The following is a 19,969-nucleotide window of genomic DNA, read 5'->3' on the forward strand; positions in this document are numbered from 1 at the left end:
CTCGCCGAGCCGTGCTACCTTTACTTTATCACCGCCCTCACTCGTATCCCTTGACGCTGTGGTTTTTCCCACCTCACCTTTCGTTCTTTCCTCACTTCACTTTGCATCTTCACCAAACATGCCGACCGTTTCGTTCCCCGAAGGCGTTGATAGCCCGCTTGGACGGGTCGATTCTTCGCTCACTCTTACCAACACCTCCACCTATCCCAGTCCACGATCGTCGGTCCCTTCCTCTCGAACAGCGAGTGTCGACAGGCAAAAGCGTGCAATAATGGGTCACGTCGATGGACCGTTTCGGCAGAACGGAGTGATTCATCGGTACTCATACCATGAACTCGACGCCACGTACATGAGTTTCGTGATCATCGTGTGCTTCTTCATATCGGGCTTGGTCGACAGCGTCGCTTTCAACTCGTGGAATTGTTTCGTCAACATGCAGACTGGTTGGTTTTCTTTCAATCTCTCTCCCTCTCCCTCTCCCTCGCCGACGGTGAGACTGCTATATCGGACGATTTACTAACGTTCACCGCCATCACCGCTAGGCAACACCGTCTTCGCCGCTCTTGGTCTCGGTGGCCAACCCAAAGCGAGTCACAAACAACAATACTACAAGTCCCTCACGGCGATTGGGTCCTTCTGTCTCGGCACGCTCTTCTTCAGTGCCCTCCACCGTTTCCCCACGGGGCTTTCGGAGCAGCCGACTTCGCGCCGTCGTTTCATTTTCCTTGTTTCCTTCGCGATCCAGACGGTCCTCATCGCCGTGCCGGCGCTCCTCGTGACGCTGGACCTGGTCTCCAACAAGCCGTTTGTGCCGGGCTCCTTCTCATCCGGCAGCAACGACGCCAACGACGCCGACACCCTGACCAACTTCCTCGACTTGTGCCCCGTCGCCCTCCTTTCCTTCCAGGCCGCAGGGCAGACGACGCTCTCGCGGCTCCTCGCCGTCTTGGACATGCCTACCATCGTGCTGAGTGCGCTGTACTTTGACTTCACTGGCGACTTGTACTCGCTGAGGAGTTCGTGGACGAAGAGCACGTCGCTGTGGGAGTTTTTGAACGTCCATCAAAAGAGACAGGGCCAGAGGTTCTTGTGCATTGTGGCCTTGTTCGTTGGCGGTCTGACGGGTGGGTTGATGTACAAGTCCCAAGTCGGCATGGCGGGGGCGCTGTGGTCGGCTGCTGGGTTGAAGATGTTGATCGTCGTGGCGTGGATGATTTGGCCCGCGAAGAAGGATGAGAGGACATTGCCACGGTGAAAAACAGGAAAAGAGGTTCGGGGCCTGTGAACCCCGCCGCCGTTCTATGATACGAGAACTTCCGACGACGAAGTCTTCGACCCTTGAACTGAATGGAATGGAATCTCTCCAAGATGGAAAGGACATTGATGGTTTGATCTGACAAGGTGTGGACCGTATGGTGTGGACCTGGTTGACGGTGCCGGCCTAACTAGACTGGTCGATTATTCCCAAAAGGGGGGGAGGCAGGAAAAGGAGCTCTTGTGGTGGTGGTGGTGGTCGTGAATCTATGATGACAACAACAACAAGGGTGCTTTGGAAGTGATTTTAATGCCCACGACAATGACAATGATGACAACTGAGGACCAAATGAATGACTGTAACGACACTTTACTAGACTATAGCTTAGACAGACAGGTGAATCTGAACTGATAGACTGCGGCGGCCGGCCGTTCCCATCCATGGGTGACGTGGATAAAGAGCAATAGGAAAATCTAGGAGCTGATCAAAGAGACGCAAACTTTTGAAAAAGGGAGTGAGTGCTTTTTGGCAGTTATGTTGACTGAACCAGTGAGTTTTGGGGGGGGGAGGGAGGGAGGTGTGAATGAATTCCTCCACTCCCGGTGCGGGTGTCCTATCACGTCGAGGACGGGTTTGTAGGTAGTAGGTAAGAAAAGGAACATTCCAGGGGAGGTGACTAGGATTGTAAGAAAAAATGTCGGTGTCGAGGCAGTCCACACCACACTTTGTGTCACCGTGATGTTCTTCTACCTTTTGTTGTGTTGTGTTGTCCCGCGAGTGAGAAAGAGTGCTGGTGTCGGATTCGCGGTCCAGACATATCCGCGAAATCGTTGTGCAAGGCGTCCTCCACCGCGCTGAAAAGGGACAAATCACAAGACACCGTGTGTGTGTACCTCGGTCCGTGGAGAAAAGAATGAACAGACACCGACTAGATGGATACATCTGTCGCAAAGTGATTGTACGCGGTGGCCGCCACGGCAGTAAATGGTAAATATTATACGCCCGTTCTGGCAACGTGATGTATCACGAGACGTTGAAGTGTGCTTTGTTGTGTAGCTACCTATCTATCTACAGGTAGCTCTCACGACATGTAGATTTGTCCTCGATGAACTGAGGCGCATCCTTATACTTGCCATGCCGTCCGTGCCTTTACCTTACCCTACTCAACCTGACTGACGTGCTTTCTAAAATATATCTGCCTAGTATCATGATCCGTATCTCCAGGGAGTCCGGGTCTCAGGAACTCATGGGCTCTTATAACACACGCCGCCCTTCCACACGTGCGTCACATTCTGTGGATCCTTGAACAGCTCCATCCCTCCTCCTCCTCCTCCTCCTCCTCCTCCACCACCACCACCACCACCACCGTCACCAGCAATGTCGTCGAGAGGATTCGCGCACAAGGCAATCAAATCCGCGTCGTAGCCTTCTCGAATCTGTCCGCTCTTGGGCGCGGCTCCGAGATGACCTAGCGTTTCGGGACCCATTGCCGTGGCGGCCTCGATGGCCTGCAGGGGGGTCATGCCGCCGTCGGTCACGGCGTAGCTGAGTTCGCCGCCGCTCCGGCCCAGGGCGAGAGGGTTGTCGACGGGGACCGAGATGCCCAGGTCGGTGCCCAGGGCGATCTTGACGCCCGAGCGGACCGCGAGCCTGTAGGCGGCGCGGTGGTATTTGGCCGTCTCGAGCATCTTGACGTAGCTCTCGGGCGACATGAGCTCCGGGTGGTCGACCCCGACCTTGACGACGGTGCGCGTGGGCACGAGCACGGCGCCCTTGGCGAGCATGACCTCCACGCACTCGGCGTCGAGGTACGTGCCGTGTTCGATCGTGTGGCAGCCCGCGCGGAGCGCGGCGAGGATGCCCGCCTTGCCGTGGCAGTGGGCCGCGACCGCGAGGCCCGCGCGCGCGGCTTCGTCGACGATCGCCTCGAGCTCGCCGGCGCTGTACTGCGCGTGCAGCGGGTCGTCGAGGATGCTGAGCACGCCGCCGGACGCGAACACCTTGACGCACTTGGCCCCTCGCCGCGTCACGAGCCGCACCGCCATGCGGCATGCGTCGGCCCCGTCGGCGAGCAACAGCGGGTACGACCCTGCGTTCGGACACGTCGTCGAGAGCCGCGAATGCGCCACGTCCACCGGGAGGTCGAAGAGGTCGCCGTGGCCCGACGTTTGGGAGATGGCCGACGCGGCCGAGTAGATGTTGGGTCCGGGGAGCGAGGACTCGGAGATGGCTTTCGACAGCTCGATCGCGTAGCCGCCCAGGTCGCGGACCGAGGTGAAGCCCGACAGGAGGATGTCGCGAGCGTTGCGGGCGAGACGCGCTCCCGCCACGGCTGCATGGGTCGAAACGACCTCCGAAAGGTTCAGGGATTTGGTTCCCAGGAAGTGCGTGTGGCAGTCCCAGAGGCCCGGCAGTAGGACGGGCACGTGCGTCGCTGGGAGGGAGTGGTGCTGGAGAAACGCTGGGAGAGCGCTTGTTGGGTGGATGGCGTGGATGAGGGCGTCGCGGACCACGACTGTCATGTCATGTCGGGGCTTTCCACGCCCCGGGATGAGGACGGATGTGCTGATTAGCTGGACCCTGGACTTGTCTGAGGGCTGTGGTGGGATTGTGGTCCGCATGGCCAACGGAGTTGGGGAGGCATGATCTTCTGTGAAAGGAGAGTATGAGGCGTTTCTACTATCTGTGGAAGCGCCGGCGCATGTGGTGCTGGACGTGGACGAGGAGGAAGAATTGGGTTGAAGTGTGACCTGTCGTCGAGTCATTGTGGCTGATGATATGTGACCAAAGACTCCGTAAATGGACGTGACTTTGAGGTGTGACACTGTGTAAAGTTGTATTGCTGTGGGAATGTGAGCGTGTCTCAATTCTCCAGTTCCGTCCTGGCTTAGCACCACTTGGTCACTTGTGATCGCCTGGGGCGGGTACAACAGTGATAAAACGAGTGTATTGAAACTGCGCTGACGCGACAATAGCAGCTGCACAGATGTAGAGGATTCAATGGCTTTGGCGCATTAAATCTGTTTGCCTTTCTTCAAGCGAGATAATATCGAGTCTCGCTCGTCCACAACATCTTCAGAACTGAGCTTTCATTTACGACAAACACATGTCGAAAATGTTCGATATAGCTCGGCGATACAGCCAGGACGTCCGGCAGACTAGCGGTGGACTTGAGGAGGCTGGGGAGCGGCTTGACGGCATAATCATCGAGAGAGTGATAGTTGAGCTGGAGGCCGATCGGATAATCTGCAATAAGATCAGCGTCGAATTAACCATTAAAGGAAGGAGATGGATGAATCGGCATGCTATCTGATTGGATCATTGAGCGCCGAATACGGACGATTCCTACAGGTAGGATAACTTGATGATGTATATTACAACGATTGGGAGGAGAGATCAGACTGTAACGAACAAATTGCTAGATAGGAGTCGCCATTGCAGCTCGTCTGAGATCAGCTCGAGCTGGGGACCGGTAACACTTTTCTTCATTTCAGCTGGTCTGCGAGGCTGGGTACGTACAAGAGCAAGGTCTCAGAGTGCAAAAGAAGTAGGGTATAGATTGAAGCCGTAGTCTGGACAAATCGCTCGGTCGCCACCAGACTATGAACCAGAAAGCTGGTGGCCAGCATCTTCCAAGAGTATGAGGCTTGAATGATTTAATCCCTCGACCGATACACAATTTGAGCATAGCGGTTGATATTTGAATCTTCATCGTGACGGAAATTGCTCAGCGGGAGTGTTACACGTATTGGTCGCAGGGAATCTCCCGCCGAATCAAGACGCCTGTAACAAAGGTAAGATCCAGGCCATACCGTAGCGTAGTCTCGCCTATGGCTAACGTTGGGGGTAAAAGAGAGTAGCAGGGTCAGTCGGTCTCGGATGTTCTGATATGGCATGGGAGTGGTGGACGCAGAAGTGAGCCGGCTCCTTCGCGTTTGATCACCGAACACCGGTCATGGTCATCCAGTAGTCCGCGCAACCTCGATCGGGATGTAGACGGGTTTCTTGAGACCTTCTAGAAGCCTTCCAGCGCGTGCACCACTCCTGGAGCACGTTGTATTGTGCCGGTGTAAAAGTCATCGACACTCACACTGGCGCACATCGATGGCATAGCGACATTCTCTTCCGTAGAAGGCCACGTCGTAGTTAGGGCTAAGGGACAATCGCCAAAAGAATATCACGTGAGCGCGCGAGAAAGCTTCGGAGACAGCCCTGTCCCCTGCTCCGCTCCACGCCGATGCTCAAACTCAAGACGTCAGAAGACACCTCACACAACCGTTATGGTATCACTTCATAACGCGAGCTTGTGGAAACCTGTAACAGAGCGGCGGGTTTTCCGCCAGATGAAATCTGGGCAGGCCGTGGCGAGCCCCGAGTTGGGCCTCGATCAGGATGGCATAGAAGGGACACCGGTGAGTTTCCATTAGAGGCTGCCAAGCGAACCCCGAAACTTGCAGAAGTCGCGACTTCCCAACAGTTGTGCTGAGACCAGGGGGTAAACATGGATGATTGTCCCGAAGCAGCTGCCGGTAGCAGGACGTTACCGAACGGAACCCTTGTGATGGTTATCGTTCCGAGCAGGATGCGGAACACTGCGCAACGGGCGGTCGCATGCTGGGAAGATTCAAGTGGACTTCAAGATCGCTGGAATGCGGGAATTGTAGTGACGAGTATCAGCACCGGGATATGCTGAACAACCGACACGGCAGTCTCATGATTGATTCTCACAATGGCTCGGTGAGAACCACACCGTCAAGGATTGCCTGAGCTGGCACCATGGACATCGCCGTGCACCGGTCGCTGTTTCGCTGGGAACCTTCAAACTTTGCAACATACTTTTCTGGTTGAAGAATGGCCATGGAGCCTTTGACCTGGTGTATGAGGTCGTGGGAAGCCATGTGCAGACACGTGAGCTGGACACACGTGCACTACAGACGGAATGACTGAGGATCTACGCGGCGAAACGATACTCCGCAAGGACATGTAGTGTGAAGCATTCAGGAAGTCTAAGGCAAGCGGCTACGGTGAAGTGCTGGGCCTCGGCGGCAGAATCTCCTCGTAACACTCGATTCTGAGCAAAACCATCACACACCGCTTGTCACCCGCTTGCCGATGGCAAACGCTCACTTGTCTCGCTTCAGATTCAGAGGCAAATTTTGACCTGCAGATCATCGTGGCCAGATTCACAGACTAACATCAAACAGGCACGGCGCTAACCGCCTCGTGATCGTCTCTCTGTTCGACCAGCCTGCTTATCCGGCGCGTCGAGTAATGTCAAGACCGGGCTCGATGGGCCCTTGGCTCGCCCTGCTCAACAGTGACTCGTCAGGCAACGTGGCTTGAAGTTGACAAGTGAGGGTCAGCTTTCCACTGAGAAGGCAAATCCTCGTACAGGGGGTATCTCCTACGTAATCTTGTGACACGTCGAGGCGAGGAGCTCGACTAAACTTGCAAGGCGATGCAACCCCTGTCATCATGGATCACAAAACCCCGTGGATCTTGGCGGCTGCCCGATGGCTGGTCAGGGATCATGAGTCCCAGGATAGCGAGAGACCCAAAATCCCATGCGAGACAAATTGAAGCCGGGATCCACGATCAGCGACGGCACACTCTGAGACACGCTCATCGCTTTCTGAGTTTCCAGTAGCTCAGAAACTACTGAGCTTTATCAATCTCGGCAAGGCTCGTGGTGTTTGCGCTATCCAATGCACTATCTGTGCTTATTGGCCATCGAAACTGCTCCTCAACTTCGATTTTGCATGGAGCCACGAGAGAGAGCGGGGTCACATGCGTATTGTAACACGAAGGTGGGCAACATCCAATTTGTGTTGCGGATCGTTTGTAGTCAAGCATCTCAAGTCATGGGCCGCCGCTGAAACAGGACGGCCCGTTTGCTGCCCAGTGTCTGTGGCGAATCAATGTTGTGCCAGAGGCAATAATTTTGCAAGCCACACCAGAACCGGTAGCCGACACTTCCGCCGAGGCTGGCACCGCGCGACCCTAATGCTGAGCCTGAGAGGCAAATTTGGGTGGACGAGCAGAAAGGCACACCACTACTCTCTACAGCACTCCAGGCTACTGCAAAGGGGCAGGGTGCTAAAGTGATGCAGCCTGTACGCCTGATCCATGGGAGAGTCGCCTCGCCCCCTTCACACTCGGTGGCTGAGGAATCGTATTCTCCAAAGTCAGTTCTGCTCGCCATCGTGCAAGGGTGCTCCAACTGAGGCTACAAGAACTGAGGGCTTGTTCTCCCTGAAGCACACCTGCATAGTAGCGCTGACCACGCCGTGGCCTTCGTCAAAGATAGATGTCTCCATAATGAGGAGGGAGCCTTGTTGCATGGGTATTGGGGGGCGTACGAGGGAACGGGCGGAAGACCAACGTCGACGGTTCAATCTGCAATTCTGAGCACGATCTTTTGGGCAGAAACATGAGTATGCAGGGAGGATGGGCATGGACGGACAGCTGGCAGGCTTCGACCCAACGACCACACCTCTCGCACGGCGAAGGGGGCTGTGACACAATGCCTCTGATTGGGGCACACAGTCTAATTGGAGCGAGGGATTCCAGCGCGCAGAATCCAATCGTCAGATCAAGATTAGTGCCTCAGCGCGTCTGCGTACTTCTCAGACTGAAATGCTGGACAACCCTGTCTGTTGCCATGCTGTCTAGTCACCTGGCCGCCTAACCACAAGCTTTCCTGAAACACGAACGAATGGCAACGGCAGCCTGCCTTGCCGGGACCAGGATTACACACCTGGCAGGAGCAAGGCGCCTAGGCGCAAAAGCAATGCAGGCTTGCCCTGAGCAGGTTCGCCGCTGGTAACACTGCCCGACAGACTTGACAGTCGATCAACGTGCGCGTCTCATCAGGCATGTTCGGTGCCGTCTGTGCTGAGGGTCGCAATCGCCAATAGTTGTGGCCGTGCACCCGCACACTCGCCCATAGTCTGAGATGGATATTTGGGACCACGGGCTTCACAGGGACACAACAGACGGCTTGGGGTTCCTGCCTGTGACCGGTGGCGTAAGAGAGGAGATTTCGCCTGCACAGAGCCATTTGGCGCCAGCTCTCGAACAAGGACATAGCCGAAGAGAGCTGGCGAATTGAGTAACAGCGAGGCGGCGGCGGCATCACCAGCCAACTACTCCAGACCTGCAGGGCCTATACACTACAGTACTCTTCTTCCCAATGTTCAAGGATCCTGGCCATCTCGAATTTCCAGGGCTCATCCGGTGCAAAGCGTGTTCTACATTTTACTTCGGTGTCAGAAGTGATGGATCCGCTAGAGGCCCTTCTCGGCTCGTGATCTCGTCGGCGACTGGTCGACGGGTAGCGCTGGCGTTCGGTTTCGCAAGGAACGCTGATCTGTAGTGATGAGAATTGCGCCCAGCCACAGGGTGATCCGTTCATCCTGCCCTTGTTTGTGTCCTTGGTGTCAGGAAGGCATGCAACCCACCAGTCTCTCCTGCCAGGCCGTGCCCGCCTCGCCGTGCAGTGGGTGGCCCACTTCAAATCGAAACCGTTGGTGGCCGACTCGTCATCCAGCGTCAGACCACAGCCAGGGTTTGCGAACTTTGATGCACTGGAGCGGATCTTTGCTTTTCTGGCGTTCTATTCGCAGCATCTCTCTAACCAGCTTCTGACAGCGTTCTGCCCCACTGACATGGGTGCCATGGGTGGGCCTTGGGATGTCCGTGCGTCGACGCTTGCCGTCCTTGTTCCTTGGTTTGGGACGTCTCCATCGACCGTCATACCTAAAAGGACATTATATTGCCTCTATACCTTACAAGAACCTCCTCAATATCACAACTGGCATCGCCAAACACCAACCTTCTCTCTCCACTGACATACCTCTTCCTTTGTCTCACATCTTACTGTTATATCTATCCTTCGCATTCACTCTCGAGTCCCTCCTTTGCTCTCATCAACATAACTCGACACCTATCCTACAATCATCTTCGGACATCCGTCTGGATATACCCGGAAGGAATCCAAAGGCCATATCTTTCCTAATTCTTATCTCCAACCACATAACATCCGGGAGTACTTTCCTTTGGACCCATGTTCTGAGCCGGCTGTTGTCTTTCTTGGTCTTTAACGACTACTCCTTTTCCTAAAGCAAGTACTAAGTACTTTTGGGTTCTCCCAATAATGCTCCCGACACCACCGTCGTCCCCCGAACTCACAACCTCTTGTGCGCCAGAGGACAGACTGGGGTGTGTACTTGCTGGCCGATTGGAACTTGTCTCCGTCCTTGGAGTGGGCGCCTATGGAGTGGTCTACCGTGCCGTCGACATCTTGACCAATGTCCCCTATGCGGTGAAGGCTCTTCCCAAATCCGGATTGGATGCCAGACAGCGGCGTTTCCAACGACGAGAGATTGCTCTGCACCACCGAGCGAGCCAGCACCCCAATGTTGTTTCGCTGTTGCGCATCTTGGATAGCCCGGACTGCACCTTTGTCGTGATTGAATTCTGCCCTGAAGGCGACCTCTTCTCGAACATCACTGAACATGGCCATTTCGTGGGCGATGACCAACTGGTCAAGCATACGTTCTTGCAAGTTTTGGATGCCGTCCAGTACTGCCATTCCGTTGGGATCTACCATCGCGATCTGAAACCCGAGAACATCCTGGTTACCAACAATGGAAGCACCGTCAAGTTGGCCGATTTTGGACTTGCCACCACCGACGCAGTCACATCCGACTTTGGCTGCGGGTCTACCTTCTACATGTCGCCAGGTAAGCGTTCTTCCAGTCACGTTTGTCATAAGACTCGAGTGCTAACGTTGTCGGCAGAATGTCAACAAGCTCCATCAAGGCCATATGCTCGCTACGCTGCCGCGCCCAATGATGTATGGAGCCTTGGTGTTATCCTGGTGAACTTGACCTGTGGTCGCAACCCATGGAAAAAGGCCTCTCCCGAGGATTCCACGTTCAGAGCATTCCTCCAGGATCCGCACTTCTTGAGCTCGATCTTGCCCATTTCTGTTGAACTCAACATGATCTTGCGCCGCATCTTCGAGTGTGATCCACACAAGAGGATTAGTCTCCAGGAACTCCGGGAGTTGATCATCAATTGTCCGAGGTTGACCATTAACTCCTACAACACTCTACCTCCGTCACCTCCTGCATCCCCATATGCTTATGTGGACTCCATGGATTGTGCCAACCTGGCCCTGCCACCGTCACCACCTGCATCGCCTTCTCCTCCAGCACCGTTCCACACGCAACCCTCGGAGTGGTCACTTTTTGGCCCGACCTCCAAGTCAGGCTCATCTTGTTCTTCTGTTTCCACGGATTCCGGGTACGAATCTGAAACCGTTTTCAACGAGGCTGGCCTACATTTGCAACCGGCTCCGGTTTTCAATTTCTACGGCAATGTTATCCCGTTGAACGACGACGAAAAGCCAACTACCTATCATCCTTATTCTCCACCTGGTTACGGCCCGTCAGTCGCCACTTATTAATTAATACAAAATACGTTCAGCAGCGACCCAGTTGATGCTCTCTTGACGACGTTTCACGGCATTTACGATCGATCGGAGTTATTTTTGCCCAAACTTTTTTTGTTGTGGATACCCAGGCGGTTTACGACTTTTGATCTACTACATGACTGGAAATTTTATCTGGATCCTTTTTTGAAACCGGGAAAAAGAAAAACACTCTGGCCAAAATTTCTTGTTCTACTTGACCCAATGGGGGAAGATGTTGTTTGCGAGTCTCATCTAGACGATGGATGGATCAATTGTTTTCGTGTTGGACGAGTGTCGGAATCGTCGTCAAGCGTTCTGCAGATTTAGGATTATTGAAAGACGGACCAAAAGGGGGAGGATGCAGAAAACGGCGCAAAAAGGGTGGGATCGCTTTGTTGATTGAATTGTCCCTCAAACCAAGTGCTGGCGAGAGGTGACATGGGAATGGTGAGGATGTTGTCGATTTTTTCTTCCCTCACCGTGTCTACACTGGTGTTACCAGACAACTTAGATTGTATGTATGACCAACGGTGGATGGTGTCTTTGTAGCTCTCGAGCCGAGCAGCAACTGACTCGGAGCTCTCATGGACGTGCACATGGTTCTCTGTGTTGTGCGTGGTTGGATTGTCAGTTCTCTGTAGATAGATGAATTTGAGAAGAGACCAAAGAAGAATCTAGGTCATGGACGAATCCCTCTGAATAGGAATCAAGCACCAAATTCGTCGTCCTCACGACGAGCAACGACACGCTGGCACGCCGATGTCATGGTGGCAACTTCACTCGGTCTGATCTTCGATCTCAATGGGCACCCAAGATCGTTCTTTGGCCTGGGACGGGGGCGAGGGGCGGGAAGACGAGGGGGAGGGGGATCTGCTGTCTTTGCCACACTCTGTTTCTGGTTCCCAGCGGATGCTGTTCGCGCCCCCGAAGTCTACTAGGAGTAGCACCTGGATGCCCGTCCGCAGTTACAGGAAGCTAATGCAAGCCTCCCTCTTGTTGGGTTTACTATTTTCTTTGCTGTTTGACTTTCCCCCTGCTTGGCCTCTGCGTCTCCGACTGGCTCAGCGGCCCACTGGACGGTATCTCTGGAGCATGGACGGAGGCAAAATCATCTCTGGTGATTGGGCGAGTCTCGACGAAGCCAGCCATGCCTAACTCCCTATGGTCTTTTTGACAGCGCATATGCGTCCCAGCGTCAGCCCACTGGGCGGATGGATCATGACTTGCATTATATTGGCTGCCTTACTTTCCTCTTTTTCTCTTTCTCTCTCCTACAGGAGTAGCTGCAGCTTGCGGATGAGAGCTCGGGCTAAAACTCTTGTCCTCGTTACAGCAGGGGGGGGGGGGGGGGGGGGGGGGGGGGGGGGGGGGGGACGGGGCTACTGTGCATATCCAGGCCGTGCCGTTCGTTGGCTTGATGACAAGTCTTAACAGGTCAAAACTTGGCCTTTGGGTACAACGCTACTGCATGCACGGAGTTCGATAGAGACGTGTAATTGATGTCTGCGACGACTCACGACTTATCCTCAAAGAAGCCTTTCCCTCCATATCCCACGTTAGCGACTAAAACCACTGTACAGCTCGCCTAGGCGCGGTCGATTGTGATTTGCAAGTGACGGGGTATCCACACGCTGGAAACTCTACTTTGCTTTTCCTGGTCAATCTTCGTAGTTATCTACTCGTATTTCGACCTGAAGAAGTCTATTCGCCATGCTCTTGTTTGTAATAAGCTGTGGCGGCTGACTATCCGTTACTTTAGGAACTCCTACAGGCTACAATCACTGCACGAATACAGAGTACTGTAGTTACGACCACTAGTTGTAGTCAAGTTCCCGAGGTTTCCAAGGGAGAAGGTTCCTTCGGCTGCAAGACAACAACCCAGTGTCATGCGCCCAGAGAGGAGAGAGATAGTGTGTGAGAGAGAGAGAGCCCCGCCCCTGTCCCAAACCCATCCATCCATTCATTTCGATTTCGGAGGATCGCTACGATGAACAGGGGGGTTCATACCCCTCCCCCAAGCACGACTACCTCGGAGACTTCTGTTCCTTAGCAACTGTGGATATCACCTTTTTACCACAGTATCGAATCATACTCGTAGGAAGTTCCCTTCCTCTGACGTTCCTTCGCCCTCCAACGTTCTATTGACGGGAGGCTTATGCAAAAGGTGGTTTTGCCCGCAAGAACATTTTCTACTCCCGTACTGTACTCCGTACGAAACGCCGATTAACTCTGGAAGTCACGGCAGAAGGACGTTATAGTGTGAAGTAGTGGTACCGATCGTCGCTCACTACTCGCACAAGATTTTCCTCGGGCACTGCAAAAGTTGCAGTGGAGGCCAGAGACTCCTTGTCTCCAGACCCCCAATGGAAAAGATGAGCGCCCACGAGGGGGGGCAAAGTGACACACCTCAGGGCTGTCTGTCCGTTCTGGACCGCTGGACTTCCTTTTCGCCCTACCTTGATCCCTGTTCGACATGCGACATGCAACATGCACGCACGCGAGAGAGAGAGACAGAGAGCGGAAAACAAAACTGCCTAAGCCTATCTATCCCCTCTGACCATGCTCGCGGGCCGGCCACATTATCACGATGGCAAACCATTTTTCATTCGCCAGACACGATAATGCCGCACTGGCAAGCTGCAGACTTGAAGCAGCCGCAGCACGGCAGTACGTTTGTACAACAATTGGTGACAACACCCTTGAGAGGTAAGGCCCGCGAAAATAACTACGCCACTGCACAACACTCTATCGATGATGATGATGTTCGATACGAGTGTGAGTGTGAGTGTGAGTGTGAGTGTGAGTGTGAGTGTGTGTGAGTGTGAGTGTGAGAAGGGAACCCCTCCTGCCTCCCCTCCTCCTCCCCCTCCCCCTCTGTCTTCTCTCTCGCCCGTGTCCCGTCCGTCTCCTCCAGTCGCTCAATCCGATAATGCCGAGGGTGTGGTGTATGCGAGATGGTGTCACAGATTCAGACTTCAATGAACTCAACAGTGTTGCCGGCATAGAAGAATTCTCCGTACATGATGGGTCCCGCTGAAAGGTAGGCCAAACTATCAAAACACATGGGGACGAACCACGCACGCGCACACGCACGCAGACAGACAACCCTACCCCATCGTACTCATGCGATCGTCAGCCTGCCAGCCCGCGCCAGACAAGACAGAATAGGCCATTGAGACTGATGATCGTGTCTCGAAAGAAAACACTAGGCGAGTCTGATGATGATGGTGATGATGATGAATGTACTGTCAAAACTCCCGTCTTCAACCCTTCAACCCTTCAACCTGGACCCTGCTGACGACTACATTTTGTGAAAATCACTCTCAGTGCGGGTTACAAGGGGACGAGTACAGCAACGAGAATAAGGTATCCGTCTTGTCGATGACAGGGGACTGCGATACTCGTAGTCGTACTCTCATTGAATATCGGTGTGCCAGGAGATAGATTGTAGATTGTAGGTGGTTGAACTGCACACCAGTACGAGTAGTACCTACCGAGGAGTACAATAACCGCGGAGACGTTGTATTGATCAAGCACTTCACTTTGGTTTTTTTTCCCACACCGTTTTGGCTACTCTGACATGTTCGGTGGAAAACAAAAAAGGACCCCCGACAACAAGAAACAACCTTGTCTTCCTCCCAGAAGCCCACGCGATCGAACCTGTTTTTCTTCTCCCCCCTGATCGCTTGCACATCACGAAAGTCCAGACCCAACAGGATACGAGGTGATGTAGTAGTCATTAGTAGTTCGGGAAGGAGGGCAATCCTTTCCGCCTCCCTCTCCCTGCCCGCCCCAAGAGGCGCTGGACTTGGCCACCAATTGACTGACCACAGCCCCAATGACCAGGAAGTCGTCATCCATCCAATATCATTCTCACTCCTTATCGTACAAGTACCGTTAAGCGAGGGGGTTCTGCATGGGTCGGGGACGTCGGCGTGTGCATGGCGGCGTGAATGGGATGCAGACGAGTCATGACTGCAGGCCGTCGACCCAATGACAAACGTTGCCACGACAGGTGTCCCAGTCATGCAACACACACAATACGAGGTGTGAAAGTTCCTCTGCTTTCTCACCCGTCGTGTTGTGCCAGCGAGTCCTGTAGGGGTGTGTCCTTGTCCTGTTCCTCTTCTCTTCGTATAGGATGAGTCTAGGCAGCCAGACAGGCGGTCTAGGATGCACCGAAGTCAAAAAAAGTCAATTCACCATTACCCTGACTAACCAACCGACCAACAAGTCACCTAGTCACCTCTTCACACCTTTCCTCGTATTCCGTGCGACGAAGGGTGTGTGTATGGTGCATCAACAAGGCTAGCCCAGCGCGTCCCGGCGTGCTTTTTTTGGTCTCCCTCCATGAGAATTTAAATTCTCCGAGCTTAGACTTCTCTCTGCAGAGGCCTTTCGGCTGTGCTTCCGGTTCTGGTATCCGAAGCTCACTTTTTCGGGGCCATACTTTTTTTGTGGTTGTGACTAGCCGGCTCCTGGTCAACTAGTTCTGGTTTGCTGGACAAAGGTGGTGTGGTGTGTGTGTCTCTCGTACTCGTACTTTGACTTCCTTTTCCTTCGGGGAATAGATTACGAGTATTTTTACTTGGACCGGCTGCTTACCTACGCGGTGCAGTACAGACGTGTACGGGCAGCTTGAGGCACGTTTTCTGTCCCTTGCCCTGTCAAAACAGCTTCTGTGGCAGCCAAGCGGCATATGGCAAAAATGCCGCAAGAACCAGAACTCGCACCCTGACGAGTGAGAACAGAAGTTGTCATCCAAGTCAAAAGACACGTACGCAGGCGGGCAATGCCTTCCACAAGGTCATTGGACTGCGTCAAGAGCCCACGGCAGTCTGTATTCGTAAGACCCAATTATGTCGCATCAAACGAGACTTTTAGCCTGGGAGTTTGTTCCGGTAGTAGCCAGAAGTGATCATATGGAGATAGAATATACTGTGCGGTAGTCTCAATAGATGGATGTATAATCCACGATTTTGGTAGCGTGGTAAGCGGTTTTGCACTTTGAACGGAGAGAGCGTTGTTCATCACGTGACTTGAAATCACGTGAAAATAGAGTAGTTTTATCACGTGATTGGGATATCAGAGAACAAAAAGGTCACGGTGTGAGGGTGGTAACCCCCTACGAGTTCCCCTCGCTGGATGCATCGACACCAAGTTACAATAGAGAGGCCAGCGTGTCACATCCCAGAAATCAGAAGACACAAGGTTCATGGACAGAAGCAGGAGCACCAAACGGTCCCGTGCTCGTTGACAGGTTACCCTGAGAAATTCCACGGGCACGGTCTAGGGCGTGGTGTCAAAATCTGTGATGGATCACCAGGATCCGTCAAGAACTGTGTCCTTGCTTCACGCCAGTCCACGGAGGCAGCAGTGTGAGGCACAGACCTGTGGATGAGATTCATCCCCCTATGGTGACTCACTCACCATGAGACCAGGATGCGTTGCAAGGTAGTTTCCTCCGCCACGCCTCGTGCCTTGTTGGTTGATCTTGTCGTATCCCAATATATTTTGTTTGGGACGATGAGCGAGGGCCACTGATGTTCCTGTGCTGCGTTCCGGATAAGGCACGGGGATGTTTATTGTATGTTGAGGGCAATAGCATGCCACTAGTGCCATGGTTTCCCAGCTCATCCTGTTCTTCAATGATGATAATAACAATAAAATAACAGGGGAAAGGTACTTTGACTCCTTGAACGGGTCAATGCGTGAGTCTTTTGTCCTTGCCCCAATGTATGTCAATGAGAAATTTCTGGTGAGAGGTGCTCGTCTCCTGGCCACCCGAGATCCGGTAGTGGACAAGTATAAGGGGGATCTGCATGGTCAAATCTAGTGGAAGAGACACCAAGCGGTCTGTGAGAGAGGCCGTGTGTGAGGATCAAAGGGAACATGTCAGCTGCAGAGCGACCGTTCTAGGGTGAAGACAAGTGCCGGTATGTGGTCAACGCGCTGCATGGTGCTGTTGTCTTGATGCTGTGACATTTTGCCCTGAGCCGCTCGAAGCTGTAACCTGTGCTCGGGCCAACAACACACACACTCGGATGATGACTCGTATTGTATTGTAGTATTAGAGCAGGTCGAGCGATTAGCGAGGTAGTTGGATCTCAGGTGGGTGCGTGTGTGTTGTCCCAGCGAGACCCAGCTCAGCCACGCTCACAGACAACTTCATATTGTGAAAGCCACAATTGAAACCGTGTCATCAGCGCCACGTCTACATTGAATGAGCCCTTCGGCTAAGCTTCGCTTCTCGCTTCTCATGCTCTATTGTAGATTAACGCAGTAAGAGATACTGTGTGGATCACTCAGCCTCATACGAGGTACGAAGACTCCGTATGCTGGAGTTGGTTGTTTTTAGGACCCCCAAAGTTCTTCACATACAGAGTTCAAAGCACCGGTAATAATGGCTCAAGCACTCCGGGTCGCTGGTACCGTGACAATATCGCAATTGCAACCCTCTCGTACGCATACCCTCGACCATTTTTAGAATTGCCATCGACTTTGAAGCTTGCGAGAGTCGCCAAGTCGAGATTCCCGCTCCAAGCATTTTTTTCGCAACCAAGGCTTCCAAGATGGACCATTACGCGTCGCACGGAGCCCCAAACGCTGGAAGTCACTCTTCACTCCCTCACGGCATGTAAGAGTATAGAACATTCCGCAGTCCAAAAAGGTTTGGATCTCTATTTCCCCTGCAGATTCCGTCTTATTGCCCCCCGTGAGACCCGTTGAAAGGCCTTGTTTTCGAGATCCTCTGCACTCTGGGACGGAATCCGTGCTTGTTCTCGAGTGACATTCGAGGGCTGCTTGAACACCGCTTAGGGCTCACGAGCTCGTCCACGTTTCGTCCCCTCTCGAATCTACAACCTGGCCGAGTCTAGAGACGTGACATCTTCGAGTGGATCTCCGATCGACCAACAACAGCCTCAAGTCTCTGCGACCAAGGACGGCTTTGTCTCCTGTCCCCTGCACGGGTGCACGAAGTACTCTTTGAACGGAAAAGATTCTTTAAAGCCACGCGAAACAATAACAATGGCCGACCCAAAATACCCTCCACCTTCATATCCTGCGCCGTCTTACGGACAAGGCCAAGGTCAAGGCTTCCAGTCTCCTCCACCGGGTGGCATGGTCTACGGCCAAGATCAATACGGCGGACCTCAACAGCAGCAACAGGGCTATTACGGACAACAAGGGCCTGGCCCCAACTATGGCAACGCATATGGTGACCAACGTGGATACGGCGGAGGACCGCCTCAGGGCGGACCGGGATATGGCTACGGCTACGGATACCAACAACAGCCCAACGTAGTGTATGAGCGCGACAGGGGCAGCGGCGCCGGTGGTATTTGCGCCGGTCTGTTGGCTGGATTGGCATGTTGTTGTTGCTTGGATTGTTTGTTCTAAAGCGGACTTCGGTACCACTCGCATCCAAGGTTGGAATTTCACGGCAACCTCGCGCTCAGCGCATGTCTTGGTCGCGAGATATCGAGGATGTAAAATCCGATCTCAGCTCGTACCAACGCGGATTGAGATATCTGTATCTGCTCGATGCATATCCTGTTTTGGTGCATAGCGAGGATCTGGGATGGCCTGATTTCGGTCTGGGGCCATGTTCTTATTACACTGTATCTACAATGACACAAATCTGTTGAAAAATTTTCTGGGTCTATCTTGCTCCCGCCATGAACTACTGGCATCATTGATCTAGTCAATCTGCCACGCCTTCAAGCTGCTTGTTCGAGGACGAGATTGAAAGTGGTGAGATTGACTCGTATCACAACACGCGTGCATTGCATCTCCAAAAGATTCGTGGCAAGACCCTCGTCACTCATGTTCATCATTCCAAGGTCACAATTCCCTAACTAACTTTCGACAAATCCAGTTCGTGTCATGAGCCAAGAGCGCTACCCTCATGTTGGACATCACCGCTCACATCACACAGCAATCGCCCTGTTGGCTCAACCCTCCGTTCTCTGTAGTAGTCCTGGCTGCGGTGCGCGTGATGTCCTCGAGTACCTCCCACATCAATTCTCCAGTCACGGCACTACACTCCGCGTACCGATCACAGCGCATCTCTTGAGCGGCACGCAAACCCTCTTGCGGCATCACGCACTCGAACGTCCCATCTTCCCGACGGTCCTCGGTACGTTCGTCCCTCTTCAGACCCAACAGCATGACTGGCATCTCGTGCTCGAGCTCGTCATAGTGCATAGACAATTGCTTGCGCCAATAGTATTGCGCATTGTGTAGCGATTCGCGAGAGGAGATGGAGAATGCAATGATGGTAAACGCAGGTTTCGGAGGGAACGCATCGATGAAGAGGGTCGATGTGGATGGGTGAATGCGGAACCTGTACGGTCGATTGAACAACTTCACATCGAATGCTAACGGTGCGACCACGCGGGTTGGGGAAACGGATTTATCGAGTTTGCCATTGCGCACATGCTCAAGCCGGCTGCAAAACCAAAGGATAAAGTCAGTCCGGCTTCGTACCGCGCGGGCGGTAGGTGCAAGGAAAAGAGAGGATTCTCCTACGACAAGAATGTGGATTTGCCCACCCCAGGGCTACCGAGGAACAGAATATCGACCGCTGGTATGGCCTTGTCGTCATCCGGAATCCTTTCGGACATGAATTAAGGTGACGCAGTGCTAGACATGCAGTGCCAGTGGGTGGAAGCGCTCCGGAGGCTGTCCTGCGCCCATCCTTGATTTACAGGTGTCGATGAAAGAATAAGCCCAAGAAGGAATGGGAAGATAGAGATATGTTGGGGCTCAGCCTGATCATGTGACGAGGCTGGTTTTGTATCAGTCTTTGCTGCGATTCAATGTTCTCGGTATCGTCTTTTACTTAAGTGGCCAAAGTTATAGCAAAGCAGCCGCCCTCATGACCACGACAACATGATGAGTTTGATTACAGCTTGGAACATCGTCGAATCCAAACTGAGCGAAGAGGACAGCAACAGCTACTGGGAGAAAAGAGTCGACTGGAAATCAACCAGGCGCTCCAGACAACAGGGATACAACAACTACACCCGCCGTCCGTAACTTTCCATCGCATGCTTAGAATGGGGTACTCTAGCCTCTTGTCTGGCAGACAAACCGAATGGCTTCGATCGAGGGTTCTTATCAATTTAACAAGAGGTATTGATGATGATCAATGATGTGACGCAGATGGCGCAATCCGGAAACTCATCTCCAAGGTCTTTTCTTCAACTCATATTCGCAACATTTCAGCTTTC

The 19,969-nt window shown here is 53.3% G+C and overlaps 5 protein-coding genes across 5 annotated transcripts; 3 read left to right on the forward strand and 2 right to left on the reverse strand.

Moving 5' to 3' along the window:
• Nucleotides 1-118: 118 nt before the first annotated feature.
• Nucleotides 119-1,255, forward strand: PV08_11583 (uncharacterized protein; the record flags this gene model as incomplete). The annotated part of the gene is made up of 2 exons (XM_016385891.1): nt 119-443; nt 543-1,255. The coding sequence occupies 2 exons, from the start codon at nt 119-121 to the stop codon at nt 1,253-1,255; spliced, it is 1,038 nt and encodes a 345-aa protein (XP_016230835.1).
• Nucleotides 1,256-2,499: 1,244 nt separating this feature from the next.
• On the reverse strand, nt 2,500-4,020 carry PV08_11584 (uncharacterized protein; the record flags this gene model as incomplete). The annotated part of the gene is made up of 1 exon (XM_016385892.1): nt 2,500-4,020. The coding sequence occupies one exon, from the start codon at nt 4,018-4,020 to the stop codon at nt 2,500-2,502; it is 1,521 nt and encodes a 506-aa protein (XP_016230836.1).
• A 5,390-nt stretch (nt 4,021-9,410) lies between these two features.
• On the forward strand, nt 9,411-10,727 carry PV08_11585 (uncharacterized protein; the record flags this gene model as incomplete). The annotated part of the gene is made up of 2 exons (XM_016385893.1): nt 9,411-9,999; nt 10,057-10,727. 2 exons carry the CDS (start codon nt 9,411-9,413, stop codon nt 10,725-10,727), a joined length of 1,260 nt encoding a protein of 419 aa, XP_016230837.1.
• Nucleotides 10,728-17,762: 7,035 nt separating this feature from the next.
• PV08_11586 (uncharacterized protein) lies at nt 17,763-18,134 on the forward strand (the record flags this gene model as incomplete). The annotated part of the gene is made up of 1 exon (XM_016385894.1): nt 17,763-18,134. The coding sequence occupies one exon, from the start codon at nt 17,763-17,765 to the stop codon at nt 18,132-18,134; it is 372 nt and encodes a 123-aa protein (XP_016230838.1).
• Nucleotides 18,135-18,659: 525 nt separating this feature from the next.
• On the reverse strand, nt 18,660-19,360 carry PV08_11587 (uncharacterized protein; the record flags this gene model as incomplete). The annotated part of the gene is made up of 2 exons (XM_016385895.1): nt 18,660-19,185; nt 19,266-19,360. 2 exons carry the CDS (start codon nt 19,358-19,360, stop codon nt 18,660-18,662), a joined length of 621 nt encoding a protein of 206 aa, XP_016230839.1.
• Nucleotides 19,361-19,969: the final 609 nt, after the last annotated feature.

The sequence above is a fragment of the Exophiala spinifera genome (assembly GCF_000836115.1).
Source record: "Exophiala spinifera strain CBS 89968 unplaced genomic scaffold supercont1.9, whole genome shotgun sequence".
Lineage (NCBI taxonomy): Eukaryota > Fungi > Ascomycota > Eurotiomycetes > Chaetothyriales > Herpotrichiellaceae > Exophiala > Exophiala spinifera.